This window comes from Embiotoca jacksoni, unplaced genomic scaffold (assembly GCF_022577435.1).
Source record: "Embiotoca jacksoni isolate LCO1_2020_lvr unplaced genomic scaffold, fEmbJac1.0.p SCAF_7, whole genome shotgun sequence".
In the NCBI taxonomy this organism is placed as follows: Eukaryota; Metazoa; Chordata; class Actinopteri; family Embiotocidae; genus Embiotoca; species Embiotoca jacksoni.
In genome coordinates this window covers 2119167-2134889 of record NW_027185425.1, presented here as the reverse complement: position 1 = coordinate 2134889, position 15723 = coordinate 2119167, and the positions used below count along the sequence as shown (strand labels likewise).

General features: G+C 43.3%; 1 protein-coding gene across 3 annotated transcripts; it reads left to right on the top strand.

Annotated features, from left to right (window-relative positions):
- Positions 1 to 606: 606 nt before the first annotated feature.
- On the top strand, positions 607 to 15683 carry eya3 (EYA transcriptional coactivator and phosphatase 3). 3 transcript variants are annotated; one of them, XM_069176666.1, is made up of 19 exons: positions 607 to 785; positions 3862 to 3966; positions 5032 to 5081; positions 5255 to 5349; positions 5449 to 5529; positions 5632 to 5683; positions 6193 to 6302; positions 6551 to 6688; positions 6886 to 6971; positions 7539 to 7716; positions 8170 to 8339; positions 8667 to 8750; positions 8877 to 8966; positions 9970 to 10028; positions 10150 to 10310; positions 10660 to 10774; positions 11210 to 11331; positions 11434 to 11534; positions 11825 to 15683. In XM_069176666.1, the coding sequence occupies exons 2-19, from the start codon at positions 3910 to 3912 to the stop codon at positions 11903 to 11905; spliced, it is 1830 nt and encodes a 609-aa protein (XP_069032767.1). In that variant the 5' UTR covers positions 607 to 785; positions 3862 to 3909; the 3' UTR covers positions 11906 to 15683. The 3 variants fall into 3 exon arrangements, with proteins under 3 accessions (XP_069032767.1, XP_069032768.1, XP_069032769.1); XM_069176667.1 differs by having other exon boundaries at positions 3859 to 3966; XM_069176668.1 differs by lacking the exon at positions 6551 to 6688 and having other exon boundaries at positions 608 to 785.
- The last annotated feature ends 40 nt before the right edge of the window (positions 15684 to 15723 follow it).

Below are 15723 nucleotides of genomic sequence, written 5' to 3'. Positions count from 1 at the left end.
TAAAACTGACTTAAACAGTTTTTAACGTGTTTTGCCGACTGTCTCCTGTTGTGTTTTAGGATCAACCTCCTTCCTTACAAGTTTGTTTTAACTCCTTCGATGCACCGCTGTAGACTTTAGGTTTTTGTCGTGGATCGTTTGTGTCTTTTTATGAATTAAACATCAAGTTTAGTGTTATTTCGTTCTGAAGAAACTTTACTGTATTTTAACATCATTTTCAAGCATTAAAAATTGCAAATTGGACCCAACTTGAAACTTCCCACATTGTATACATCCAGAGAAAAACTTTAACCAGAGGAGATGCAAAACTAGAGGATGGTTCTTGGTACTTAAAATGACACACAAAAACAAAAATCTTCTGATAAGATATTAAGACTGCAATTAAAACACTAAAAAAAAAAAAAAAAAAAAAAAAGTATAAAAGTTTGCCAAACAATACCGTAAAGAACTGTTTTCGACTAATTTCAAACCCGCTTGTTTGACGTCAACATAAAATTAATTGGAAGCAACAAACCCAAAGAGAAAACAGATAGAAATTTTAAAAAGTGGGGGAGGCTCACCTGTTCACATAACAAATGTTTTGGCATTTTTCTTTCTCCAACACCTGTCGTCTCCCGTGGCGCCAACGAAACGGCTTCTGAGAAACAACGGTTCGCACATGCGCCGTAGGGCCCGCAACGCAAACTTCCTGCTAAATAGTGCTCCCTAACAACAGACAAAGCTTGACACTGTGGATTCAATTGAAGACGCTTAAATAAAAGCGATCCTCCTCCGCGCCTTCAATGGTAAGACCGGGTTTGATCATTTCGGCGTGTCGGGATTGTTTGTTTCGCGATCGGCTTTGCAGTCGTGAGATGCTCTCACACGCTGCCATTTCAGCACCCAACTCCAATGGCTGCCGGTGCCGACTAATCTCTGGAGCGGAAAAGTTTCGAGCCCGGGCCAAACTTAAGTACACATCGTGACGAGTCAACCGTCAATTATTCCTTGACCAGATATAAAGCAGCGCGCATGCACGACCGACCGGGGGACGACGCGGATTACGCTGTAAAATTAGTTGGTGAAAAAAAATATAATCGAGGCAGTAACCGATCCGCCCGCTAACGTTGGGAAGCTATCGGTTCCGCCGGAAGCTGGCCCGGGTGTTGTCTAAACGCTGGTTCGGGTCGCTGTAACTTGCGTCTCTTTAATAAGTCCAGCCAGCGAGTAAACCCGTATGTTGTGGACATTTTAATGTCTCGGGCTTGTTGGTTGTTGTTTTGTTTTTTTAAAAAGGAAAAGAGCTTTTCAGGAAGTAGTCGGACGCCTGACTTCACCTTCACAAGCGAGCTGTCCTCGGCTGGGGTACCTGTCCTCTGGGGTACCTGTCCTCTTGGTTACCTGTCCTCTGGGGTACCTGTCCTCTGGGGTACCTGTCCTCTGGGGTACCTGTCCTCTTGGTTACCTGTCCTCGGCTGGGTTAGGGTTACCTGTCCTCGGCCGGGTTTACCTGTCCTCTGGGGTTACCTGTCCTCTGGGTTTACCTGTCCTCTTGGTTACCTGTCCTCTGGGGTTACCTGTCCTCTGGGGTTACCTGTCCTCTGGGGTTACCTGTCCTCTGGGTTTATCTGTCCGGTTCTGTCCAGGCTCAGTTATATCAAACATACAATGAACTGTGTCTTCATAATAAAAGACAGATTCATCTGTCTGCATCAGGGATTTACTCCTAATCTGCAAATCTAATCTAATTTTTAATCTAATCTGGTTGTTATTTTATTCATCCCAGAAAGTTCAAAAGACCACTTTTTTTTTTTTTTTTTTTTTTAAAGCCTCCTTTTATATGTTTATCTACAATCAATCAATAAAATCACAAGTTGACATGTTAGATATCGTCACAGGTTACATGAATATTAACGTCAAACGTTGTCAACAATGATTATTTTCTCAATTATTTGTTTTGTCCGTAGCATGAATCTACTTTTTTTTATTTATTTATTTTTTATAAATACACATTAGAATTTCTCACAGTCGCTTCAAACGTCTTGTTTTGTCCAATCGACAGTCCAAAACCCGAAGAAGTTCAGGTTTAACATCGCGCGTGACGACGACAAGTATTCACAAAACGTTCCTAACTTTTTATAGGCAAAAACATTTCCATCAAAGAATCTGAGCTTTTGAAATGTGATTCCATCATCTCGGACCCGGGGCAGATCGGTTGATTAAAAACATAAAATAAATAAATAAAAATCCACAGTGACATCCAGTGGAAATGAAATTAACTGTATCCCAATGTGACGGGTGGTTGCGACAGACCCGAGTCATCGCTGCAGCGCCGTTGTATTTTTCCAGTTGCAACATATCTTAAGCGCCGCGGTCGCTTTTAATGTCGTTATTGCGTCGGGTGGGAAATGAGATGGATCACAAACACCGTCCCCCCCCCCGTCCCCCGTCCCCCCCAGCATGATCTAATCTGCAGCGTTTCATTAACTCGCTCAGCGTTCGAAGAGTGTTTCGCCGTAATTCTACGAGAAAGCTTTCACGAGTACGACCCCTGAAATTCTTCTGAAAATCAACAAGATCTTGTGAACTTGCGAAACTGATTCCCGTTATTGACCGATTTCCGTCGGATCAGTGACAAAATATCGTCGTTGTTTTTAGAAAACATTTGAGGGACTTGGTGGAAATATACACCACCCGTGAAAGAAGACGTTTCAGACTTTCTGTGTCAAATAAAAGAGAATCTCAAGGTCACAGCTGATCGGATTTTCCCTCCTCTTTGATGACCTTGCGTCTCCTTTCTCCACGCTTTAAGAAAAGAAAGGAATAGCTTGAAGCAGACACCCCCCCCCCCCCACACCACCACCACCACCACCACCTCCCCTCCCCCGAAGGATCCTGTAACAGGGCGATGGTGTTTCTCGGGTGGTGCGATTCAACCCGGGTGTTGTTGTTGGCGGAGAAGAGGTGATCGCGATCAGCCTGGTTACCGTCGGCAACAGCTGGAGAGATGACGGTTTTGATTCATTCAGGCCTGTCAGATGAGCCAGAAATAATCTGATCATCTCTGATTAACAATATTATTAAAAAAGCAGCAGTTTGAGAGTGGAAAACGTTTTGGAGTCGGTGTAGCAGGGAAAGTTTTAATTATCGCGGTGACTTCATCATCTTTTAAAGTTTAGCATCTTACGACTGCGTACAGTAAGCTGTGGTCTTAATATCTAGAACATATCTTTTTAATTTGTTGTCGGGAATCCATCCGGTAGCCTCATTTTTTCGAGTTCACTTACATAAATCTTGCATAAGATCACTTCGGTGGCCCCAACAGTTCAGGTGGCACGTGTTGGATCCTGAACACGCACCCTTAACGACTACCTGACACACTGGGGGACAAAACGAGGTTAGATCTTATCCACCCCCTCCTCCCCCTTCACCCCCCCCCTCCTCCCCCTTCACCCCCCCTTCCCTCCTCCGGGGCATCTATTGATATGACAGCTTGCACCTGAGCAGTTAAAGCTTCTGGAGAATATGTTTTCCTTGAATATAGGTTGGGACACATGTAAAGTGGCACGCATCCTTAATCCCACAGTAAACACAAAGAGTGGCGGGGACATTGGGTAACGTCAGCGCCGCACGTGCCTCACCTGCGGGTCCCGTGCTGGAGATTAAAACCCGGGCGCCACATTTCCTTTATGGCCTCTACCTCTACCGCTGATCGGCCCCTGATAGTGGCGTGGAGGGGAGGGGGAGGGATCCATCGATGAGCGTTTCTTTATGGCACAGGGGGAGGGGAGAGTCACGCATCGGAAAACTACATAAGGCTTTTACTCCTGCCATTTATTCCGTGCCTCCTTGTGTTTTGGGTCCTCCGGTTGTGTGAAGCAGGGTCCCGACAGGCTCTCCGGGCGCAGAGAGTAGGCTGAGCGTGCAGACATGTCGGGTCGCTCCGCTGCAGAGATGGATGACCCGCAGGAGCTGCCCGAGCTGCCGGTGAGTCCACGCACAGCAACACACAGCTTAAACAAACATTACGCAGCAGTTTTCAGAATCAGAGTCGGCTTTGTTGGACAGGTATGTTTACACATGCAAGGAATTTGACTCCGGTTGTAGCTTCTCTCTCTGTGTGCAAAAAAAAAAAGAAGCAAAAAATTAGACATAAATAGACATATAAAACATAAATAGACATGTATATATATTGTAAGATGAATCTGTGCATTGTTTTCTGTGACACACAAGAAACATGTATTTCTGTTGCATCGTGAAGTTCATGCAGATATTTCAGATATCATTTTATCTCATTTCTTCTTTAGCCAATCAAAGTTGGCAGTGAATTTCACTGGATTTTAAAATGTGACTTTCACTGTACTGAGTAGCTAATAAATAAATGATTATAAGTTCATCGTGATTTTAAGTTCAAATTAAAAAATAGTTGCCAGTTATTGTTTCTCAAATGTGGGAATTTGTGATTTTTTTCATAAGCACATAATTATAAATGGATTATTCTGGTGGTTTTTGTGTGTTAATTGGCCAAAATAAGGCCAAATTGTAAAAGCAATGTGTCACCTTCTGTCGAATAAACAAGGTAAAATACCCGAAACAATAAATTATAAAAGGGTGTAAAATTGGTATTGATGGCTCACTGTTTGTTTTCGCTTTATAATTTGGAAAATAAAGCAGTAAAGGTGCAAAACAGATGTTTCATTGTAATATTATTGCACAGAAAACTGTGCAGGTCTTTGATATTTGCGTGCCACCTTTTCACAGCACACTACTCGTATTATAGTATTATGATACTGTGCGTAAACACAATATATAGTTACGGTTCTGATGTCATTTCTTTTCACCGTAGAGCAAATAGCCTCCAGACAGAAACCACAAAAGAACTCCATGAAAGAAAGAATCATTTAGCGCGATAGATATCAGACCCATTATTTTTATTTGATTTCATTTGTTTAAATATTGAGGTAAAAAATTATGCCACATATAATAGTTGTTAAGCAGCAGAGAAAATAGAACTAAAACCTTTTCTCAGAAGTTTTCTTTGTGTGTGCGCAGACGAAGAAGGCCAAGATTGAGCTCGACGGTAGACTGGAGAAAGAGCCACGGTTGGTATTCACTTTTTACATCTTTTCAGCTGCTGCTTATTTAAACCACGCAAGAAAAACCACTGAAAGGAAAAAAAAAAAAAAAAACCTTGTTGGACTTTCTTGGTTTTTAGCCGATTTGCAGGTTCGGGGCAGAAATTCAATTTTAACGTGTATTCTTGATGCCGTTTCAGTAATTTGGGTGGCGACAGGAGCCCAGCGGCTGTTTTAGGTCCGTCGGAGCAGGACGGCTCCTATTCTGCTCTGTCCGCGGCTCGGCTCGATCCGGGTAAGCAGGAAATATGTTCAAGGCTCACAGTCCACACAAAGGTTGCTGTGGTATACCAAGTTTTTTTTGTTTTTTTTAAATGTATATCTCTGGCTGCAGGTGAGCAGGAGCAGTCGAACGCAGACAGAGGAGCAGCACCCGAAGCGTGTGGTGACTCCATTAACTCGTATGCACATTCTGGTAGGAACAAGAGATCCTGTCTCAGATTTAAATGATGTACGATGCAGTAATAAAGACAGGAAAGCTGATCTTGTAGCTAAAACTGAGGCTTCTGTTTTACAGCCACCGACACAGCCACGTCTGAATACACCCAACAGGTTTATCAGGGAAGCAAGTGAGTACACTGCATACATCCCATCATTTATCACGTTGTGATGTTAAAAACATTTAAGAATAAGCACAAACATGACACAAGGTTTTTAGCTGCACCAGTACAGATGTAATCGGTTTTCCTGCTCCACTGTGCGGGTTTATTCCTTAAACACTTCATAGTTATTACTCTTGTTTTTATTCTTATGGTGTAATCATTTTTTTGAGAAATCCCTAGCAAAAGAAAAACTTCAGGATTTAATCAAGTTTTTTTTTTCTGAAGAAATCTCTGTAAAGCTCAGTAATCTTAAAAGGATCAGCCTTTCTTTACCGCCTTTGAATACCGACATTTTGTTCTCGCAACGGAACATTCACCGCAACCTTGAATCGACAGTTTTATTCCTTAATTTCTCATTTCATGCTTCCTTTACATATTCAGTTGCCACACGACGGTATCGGGCGCTGACGTAGTCGTTTTGGTGCAGGTACATCCAGGTGTGTTGCGGGTTCTAGTTGTCGCGCTCTCTCTTTCAGCCCAGCAGTGACGTCGTACCCCAGCCAGGTGGCTTTCCCTCCTCTGGCCCAGTCCACTGTGTACTCGGGCTTCCCCCAGACAGGCCAGACCTACGGCCTCCCACCGTTTGGTTAGTGTCCGCTCCTTCTCTCAGCGCATTTTAAGACTCTGCTCACTAAAAACTCAGCATCACACCTTCGTTACTTTGCTTCAAAGGTCTTACTGTGCTTTGGCGCTGTGGAATCAATCTGCTTTTGGTCTCTTGCTTTTACACACAAAGCCCCGAATCTTGACCGGAGGAGCCGGTCTCTTAACCTCGACCCACTTCTCCCGCTGCCTCTTTCATTTTCTGCTCCCGTTGCTCTCTCTGATCTTCAGGTGCTATGTGGCCAGGCATAAAAACAGAGACAGGGCTGCCTGAGGCGCCCTCTGGTGGCCAGCCTGGGTTTCTCAGCTTCAGCACCGCATATACCTCAACCCCGCCAGGCCAACTGCACTACTCATACCCCAGCCAAGGCAAGCTGCAACCTCACTCTGTCTCACCAGATAACGCTGTCACACTGTCTGCAAAGAACACAGAAATAAAGGAGAACTTGCAGTGGCACAGCTCTGTTTCCCTCTCTTCCTCTCACTTCAACCATCATGAAAAACACTTTTTTGTTGTTGTTGTTATTATACTCAACTCTGTTTTAAAGAGCTCTTTCTGTGTCCAGGCTCAAGCTTCACCACATCCAGTGTGTACTCCAACATCCCCTCAGCTACATCCGTCACCACCGCCTCCACGGCAGCGGGCCACCAGGTGAGGAGGACGGTGGTGTTCCTCAGTGGAACAAAATGTGTTCTCCTATTGATCAGGACTCCACAGGAGAGGAAAATCCACGTGTCATATCTTGTTTTTATGCTTAATTATCAGAACAAATGAAACATCAAAGATTCGTACGTGTGTTTTATCTTTAAAATAACAAAAATACTCACAATTCAGGTTATGAATTTATCCAGATAAACATGCCACAAATCAAATAAAAATTCTGGAGAACATTCTGTCAAGATTCTTATTCTGTGTCATCCTTTTAGACTATCAGACAACTATACACAGTGATGCATAAAATACGATTTGATAAACAGTGGCTAAGCATATGCAAGAGTTTTAAAGCAACAGGACAGATCCAGTTCCATATTTAAGTTGTTGAGTATGCAGGTGGAGGTTTTTCTGGATGATTTTATCAGGACTAAACTAACCTGCTCTGTGACACGCAACCAGTTATGTTGAACAATGAGATTATCGCTGCATTGTGTTTGTCAGTCTTTTCCCATCATCATCATCATCATCATCATCATCTTTTTTTTCTTTCTTCACCTTCTCCAGGAGTTCAGCAGCTATAACTCTCTAGGACAGAGTCAGTTCTCTCAGTACTACACTCTGCCTCCCAGCTACGTGCCCGCCGGGCTGCCCAGCAGCGACGAGCACAGCGCCGGTGTCGGCGTGGCCGGATATTCAGCTGTGAAGTCGGAGGAAGCCGCTTCAGCCGGACTGCCTCCCCGAGGTCTTTTTCATACCCCGATTTCTATATATATTTTTTTTAATAATTTTATTATTATTTTTATTTCCTTCGTCCTTTCCATTACGAAAGCTGCTTTTAAAACCACGGAGCGCGTTGTTCTGAGTGTGTGTTTATCTGTATATACACACAATACTGTGCAAAAGTTTAAGGTGCTAAAAGTAAAGTGAGGATGCTTTTTACGATGATGCCATTCATATTCTTTATTTATCCATGAACTTCATACAAAGTGCAGCAGCGGGTCCTCGTGAGTCTGATGTCACTGCATGATCGATGAGAACCCAAACAACTGAAGGGCCTAAAACTTTTGTACTGCTGTGTTTATATGAAATATGTGTTGATAGTCTTTCTCACACACATTTCATTTCAAAGACAACAGAAGTCAGTGAATTGATCGGGGACTAATGTCCCACTCGTGTCCTCCCGTCTTGTATTCAGATGCGTCCCCACCAGAGAACCTCCCGGCAGGTGCGTCCCTCCCCACCGGCGTTGCCCTCCCTGCTGGAGCCCGAGATCACGACGAGGTCGGCCGCAGGAACTCGGTTGGCAAAGCCAAAGGGAAGGGCAGGAAGTCTGATAGCTCCCCACCTGCTGACACTGACCTGGAGGTAGACGTGCGCTCGACTTGTAGGGGGTTGATTAAACTGTAGCGCGTAATCTTATCAACCGAGTTTGAGCTTGTTTTGACCATTAAATCAAATGTTTTCGCTCACCATTGCCCATTTATTAAGTGGACTAAAGCACCGCCGTGTCGGTCAAGTCCAAAGTCTATATAGAACAGCACATTCATGTAGTTTAATGTTTTTCAAAGGTAATGGCAAAGCTAGTGATGCAACGATGAACAGCTGAAAGGATCAATTTGCAAATTAAAAAGAAAAGACATAGTTAAATGTGTTTTACATCGTAATTAATATTCTTCTTTTTGTGTGTTTTAGCGCATTTTTCTGTGGGATCTGGATGAGACCATCATAATATTCCACTCACTGCTCACCGGCTCCTACGCTCAGAAGTTTGGGAAGGTTAGTTTCTGTGGAGAAAAAAAGCACCAAAAAAAAAAAGTTTGAGCATCCAATATATAAACTGCAAAAGTGTGACTCAGTTTTATTGCGTGACATCTGTTGCGGGTCTGTGTTTCGTGTGTTCAGGACCCGGCCACAGTGCTGAACCTGGGCCTGCAGATGGAGGAGCTGATCTTTGAGCTGGCCGACACTCATCTGTTCTTCAATGACCTGGAGGTAAAGTGGAAAACAGCCAGACCGGTCTGAGAAAAGCAGCTTTCTTTTTTTTTTTTTTTTTTTTAAACTTCTGGTTACAGCAGCTGGTACAAGCTAAATTATTATTATTAGTGAGAAACCTCCTGATCCTGATCTCTTATCGAGGTCGTTGAGTTCTGGAGAAATTCTAATACACGGCTGTTGGATAATTTTATTTATTTTTTTTTAATTAAAAAAGGGGCGGGGTTTAATCAAATCCCAGTAAAACTGCATTAAAACTAAACATAAACCAGCCAAAGGTGCGGTTTCCACACACCAGTGTTGTCAAACTGACGGTCAGTAAAAAGACGTCTTCCGAGGCCGTTGCAAAGGTTCCTTATTATCAGGTTGGGGGTGAGACTTCCTACAGACTTCCTTGAGTTTGACACGATGAAGGTGTGCATGAAATATTTATTATTATTATTATTATCATTTTGGGCTCTATGCACTTGGCATAAAGTGGCACCGAGCGCAACTTTAAGTATCCCCGCTGGTTTCAGACCAGGCGCAGCAGTTCAACCAAGCTGTTTGAATAGCAAATGTACCTGCGCCCGTCTGAGTGCCCGTCCGAGCGCCCGTGGGTGTGTCGGTCGGTCAGGGACATTGTTGGCACGTTTCCGTCTTCAGGCAGCTGAAAGTTGACCAACAAAACCACATTTGACCGTTCTACATTTTTTTCTGCCCAACAAACTCTGTTTGTGTTCCTACTACTTGGAAAATCCGCCGCGATAATAGCAAACTGCCAAAGTGCAAGTGCGCTTGGCCACGACTTATCAAGAGTCAAAGTACAACCCCTTCGACCCGCCTGCTTCAGCACTCGCATTCTCTGTCGTTAAACTGGACGCGCTCAGCGTGCACCTGTACCACGCGCTTCAGACCGTCTGCCCCCCCGCCCCCCACCCTCCCGCCCCCCTCCCCAACCCCGATGTTTGCAGTTCTGAACGAAACGAACAAAATAAACCTCCCACTCGTTGTGTTCTTCCAGGAGTGTGACCAGGTCCACGTGGAGGACGTGGCCTCTGATGACAACGGACAGGACCTGAGGTGTGTGACGTGCTGTCCTGCAGCCGACCGGCCCGGCACATGCCGACTTCTCTTCTTTTTACATCACTAGTTTCACCTCAGACTTTCATTCAGGCTAATAAGTGTCTCGCCTGCACTTTAGTAACTACAACTTCCTGGCTGACGGCTTTAACGGCCCCAGTGGGGGAGGAGCGTCGGGGGCCGCCGCGGGAGTGCAGGGGGGGGTGGAGTGGATGCGCAAACTGGCCTTCCGCTACCGCCGGCTAAAAGAGATCTACAACAGCTACAAAGGGAACGTCGGGGGTGAGTTTGTATCACACACAGCTATATCAAAGTAAATGACGAGAAGTAAAAGGTACAGGCACCTCCAGTCTTGTGTTTCACGCTTTAAAAGGCCGGTTTAGGCGTGAATTTAACATGTTTTCAAGGTTCAACCTAGTGGCCAAAAGGAAACAGAAAACTGGAGATCTGCGTGTGCGCTCCCTTCTGCGTTTTTGATTTTGAATATTTAGCTGTGACATTACGTGTTTGTCGTTGCACCACCAACCAATGGGAGGTGCGTCATTTCAGACACCGGAAACATTAAAACAGGAAGCACTTAAATGTTGTTTCTTGTAGGATTTACACCTCGTGTTATGTTGTTGTCCTCCAGGCCTGCTGAGTCCCATGAAGAGGGAGCTGCTGTTAAGACTTCAGTCTGAGATCGAGAACGTGACGGACGCCTGGCTCAGCACGGCGCTCAAGTCTCTGCTGCTCATCCAGTCCAGGTTTGAGGTTTTATTTCTTTAAGCGCCCCCGTGCACCTCAGCGTGCCTCCGATCCAATAAAAAAAAACCTCCAATCATTGTGAACACTTAAACCAGGCTGACAGTTTAATTTGAACTCCACCTCATCAGAAAAATGTTCTGCTCGGATGTTTCCACCTTCAATACGTACCATCAAGCAGGTTTTTGTAGCACGTGCTGCGGTGAACATCAACTTTTTTAAATGAAATTCCTTTAGTTAGATTTGGGTAAATGAATCCCTCAGAATAGTTGTGTAAATGCCAAAAATGCATCACTGACCTGGTCTTTATAATTTATTTCAATTAGTACAACCGTGGGCATCAAAAGACTCTCCTTATGTCTGTGTTATTGTTTGAACTGCGGTTTTGTTGCTGCTAAGTCATGCTATTCATTAAACCTTTGTGTTTCTACCGACAGGGGGAAGTGTATGAATGTGTTGGTCACCACCACTCAGCTGGTTCCAGCTCTGGCCAAAGTGCTGCTCTACGGCCTGGGAGACGTGTTCCCCATCGAGAACATCTACAGCGCCACAAAAATAGGTACGCGTGAAAACACCGAAGTACAGTTCGATCTGCTGCGGAGAAACGTACTGCAGGTCCGAGGTGGTGAGTTAATCCGCTTGTGGTTTCCTTTTCCTGCAGGGAAAGAGAGCTGCTTCGAGAGGATCGTCTCTCGCTTCGGGAAAAAAGTGACGTACGTGGTGATCGGCGACGGTCGAGATGAGGAGTTCGCAGCAAAACAGGTAAACCTGAAAGTTCCCGTGACTCCCGTGTGTTCATCCGGTTCGGTCCAGATTCGATCATTTAACAAGGCGTCTGCGCCAGAAAAGCTGAGATGTGAGTACAAAGCTTAAACGAAATCGTGGATACGAAAACAAGTCAAATGAGATCATGGCGATATTTGATGCGTTGACGGTTCCAGACTTGTAAATCACTGCATTCGTCTCGTGTCGGTCCATTTTAGAGAAATGAAATACAGATCCAGTGTGATTATGCCAGTCAGAGCTCAGTTGTGTTCTCCCTCCCCGTGCAGCACAACATGCCTTTCTGGCGGATCTCTGCTCACGGCGACCTCGTGTCCCTTCACCAAGCGCTGGAGCTGGACTTCTTGTAAAGGAGACGCCGTCCTTGAATGTCGCACGCTAAAAAAAGGGAAAATGTTGTCGTCGCGCCCGGCGACTCGTGGAGTGACGTTGTGTGAAAAAAGAAAAGAAAAGAAAAAAAAAACTACTCCACGACCCCGACGATACACACTCGGCCCGCTAGAATTAGAAACGGCTATCTGCTCCCGCTGACGACTCGTGTGATGATATGTATACGTATGGAGGCGGACTTTGGGTCGGAGCTGACTGTGAGAAACAAACCGGACGCATCGGGTCGGCTGAATTTTAAGTTTCCTCTCGCCCAGCACTCCCCCCCCCGCCCCGTCCCCGTCCCCTCTCCACCCTCACCTTCACCCTCTACGGCAGCTAACCTCCAAACGGCTGAAACTGGCACTGATCTGGACCCAGAAGGGATGACATCCATTTTTATTTTATCGTCTTTCTCTTCAGCATCAAATATCCTGCGTTGAACATTATCCCTCAATCTCGGTTCTCTTTCCGGATTTTCACAATCAAAGGGAAGTTGTTGTTGTTGTTGTTGTTTTTTACTGTTTTTTTTGTTTTTTTTAATCTTTTAGGGTTGTAGCTTTTTTTTTTCATTTTGACTCTATAATTCAAAGAACAACATCAAAGCAGATTTGTTTGTGTTTTTGCATTGAAAAGACTTGAAAGCATCATTGTTGGTTGCAAATCATGAATTAGCTAACAGTCATCAAGAATCAAAATCCTCATTTCCTTCTTTTTTTTTTTCTTTTCTTTTTTTCTTTGCCTCTCATGTAGCTCGTCTACTATTTAACAAACGGTACTAACATTGATCCCGACCTTCCCTCTTGACCTCACCACCGGTCGGTCAGCTGCTCCCGCCTCTCCGCTGTGTTGCAACACCAGACATGTGGTCCTTTTCACACGTGGTGTGCGTGATCCGTGGTCGCCCGAGTCATCCTTTCTGAACGCCACCGGGGCGTAAAGTGAGGAAAGCAGGGCGGGAATAATGCGTCGAACATAAACCTGATCAGTTTCAGCAGCGACCGGGGAGATCGACAGGTGACTTACACAGTGAGGTCGTTAGTATTATCGGCAGGTTGTTGAAAATAGCGTCACGCTCCAGTGAAAACCACGTATCAAAACAAAAAAAGGGAAAGAAAGCAGGAAAGCTGAAGGATTAAAGTCCAATGATTTCATATTGTTCTCTTCTCATATTCTGCTTTCTCCTCACGCCTGTATTATCCACGATGCAACTCGGCCACACTCGGGTAAAAAAAAAAAAAAAAAAAGAATTGGACGTGTTTTTCTCATAGCAGCCAGTTTCATGCAGAGATGACTGCGGCGATCTAATAAGCACTACTTCGTATTTTTCGTTTAAAATGTCCAAACTTGTAGTCTTCAGCTCATTCGATGTCACTTGAGGACATCGTCGGACTTCACCGAGCCCCTCTGGGGTCACGACATTTACACTCGTCCTCGCCAGCAGACTGTGATGTGGAAAAATGGTGGAATTCTCCTTTTAAGTGTTACATTTTTTTATTATTTTTTTTGAAAATCATATAGAAACATGTTTATTACCTGAAAGCACGGTCACGCAGCTGTTAAAAGTTTACCGTGGTTTGTGACGTTACGGGGACGCGTGGTTTTCACAGGACGCCGGCGATGATCAACCCTATTTGTCTTATTGACGCCGCCTGTCCTTTGGGGTCCTCAGAGCACAGTCCTAAGTGGCCTTGAAATCCCAGACAGAGTTTAACTTCCATCAAAAGAAACATCTCCTTCAGATGAAAGAGGCACAATTTGCATTTAAAACAGCCGATTTCTGCTGTTTTTTTTGTCGTTGTTTAGCGGTGTGAATAAGGACAAACGTGGTGGGCCCAGACGCTCTGTCCGACTTGGTGTTAACATTTGTTGTTGTTGTTGTTGCTTTTGTTTGCTTTTTATTTTTTTTAGCTCCTGATCCTTTCAGATTCTTCTTTTTTTTTCTTTCTTTTTTTTTCTTAGGACCTAGATGTAAAATGATTTTGTAATTTTTCAAGCAAAAATAGCAAAAACAAATCTGGTTATGTGGAAGTAAAGTAAAATATCTTTGAGTTTTGGAGTGCCGATGAGTCAAAACAAGCATTTAGTAGGTTTGGAAATTATGTTGTTTTTGTACCCAAAAAAATGATCAAGAAAATAATCAGATTAATAGAAAATAATCATTTTGTTTTTTCTTGAAGGAAAAAGTGAACAAAATGCTCTGTGGCATCTTTGTAATTGACCAACAGTCCACAACCCAAAATACATTCAAAAAAAGATGAAAAACAGCAACTGAGAATAATTTTTTTAAAAATAAGCTCTTGATTTTTCATAAAAAAAATAAAAACAGCACTCAAACTATTATTTAAAAGTTGCTGACGAATCCATTAATCACTTGATGTTTTAATTCTAATCAATCAGCTGCATGACAACCTTTAATGAGTCATATTCAAAAGGGGAAAACGAAACAAAAGATGACGACTGTGCAATACTCCTCTGCTCTGTCACGAACCTTACTTTGAGGAATTTCTCGTCGGTGAGGGAAGCAGGAGTCGACTCTCTCTGGTCTGAATGAGATTACGACTGAACAATACTGAGCCTGAAGACGATTTTTACACACACATGCAGCTCGACCGCTACGAATGTGTATTTCTGTGTAATTTGTTTGTGTGTCTTGCGTGCATATTTATATTGTGCCTTTGACCCTCATCTGTATGCATAATCTCAAAAGGGAAATATGTAACTTTGTTTTTGGTTTGATACACGTATCACTGCATCGTTATATTATCCAAAGTGTTATTTTACTTCTTTCTTCTTTTTTTTGTTTAACTCGATACTTAAAAAAAAAAAAAAAAAGTGCTGACAAGATTTTCTTTTGTTACAAAGATTTTGAGTTGATTATTCTGTCTGCACTGTTATTGAAACTATACATCCATCACGGCGGGGAGTGTGTGAAGAAGCCTGCTTTAGGAAACGGGCTCACGATGGTTTATTGCTACTTTTGCTGGGGAACGTTCTTGTTTTTCATACTTTCGTTTGAGGAAAATCTCTCAAAAATAATGTCCGCTTTGTTTTCGGATGTTTGCCTCCCTTTCGAAGAAGAAGAAGAAAAAAAAAAAAAGGAGATCGCATTTATTTTGCTGCTGTGAAACGCTTCGCGCCGCTTCGAGACAATCACAATCTGTTATAAAATGGTATTTTTTAATGCAGGTCCCATGACGAGGTGAAACGCAGCTTTAACAACGTGAGCTCTGCGGTCGTTGGGTGTCGTACTACCTACGTGAATTCAGGAGAATTGAGCAGTCCTCACTTTTTTTGACAAAGATTTGTCAAAACTGAGACCATTGCATCTTTTCAGCTTTATTGAATGTTTATTTCTTTACCGTGTCTGCATGTCATGTCTGTTTTGAAGTGTACATACCATGGCTGTAAAAAAAAAAAAAAAAAAAAAAGTCCATGCAATGTTTAAAGGATTATACTTTTCGATGTCCTTTTTTTAATTTTTTTTTTTCGATGCCAAATACTGTTATTTTTAAAAAGCTGTTTGTTTTTTTTATTTTATTTTATTTTTCTAATGTGTTTCATCTCATCTGCAAGGACATGTGAGGGTCATGTAGAGAGCCTGGATGTGATCCTGTAAACTGAACACTTATCATAATAATCAATAGTAATTTAATTACAGTAATCAATACCCCCCCCCCCTCCGCCCCATCAGTCCTGTAGGGTTTTCCTGTGTACCTGAGACACTCAATACAATGTAAATACATTTTAAAATGTTTCAGACTCAAGTTTGTGTTTATTGCTTGTTGTGGTAAAAAGCTAC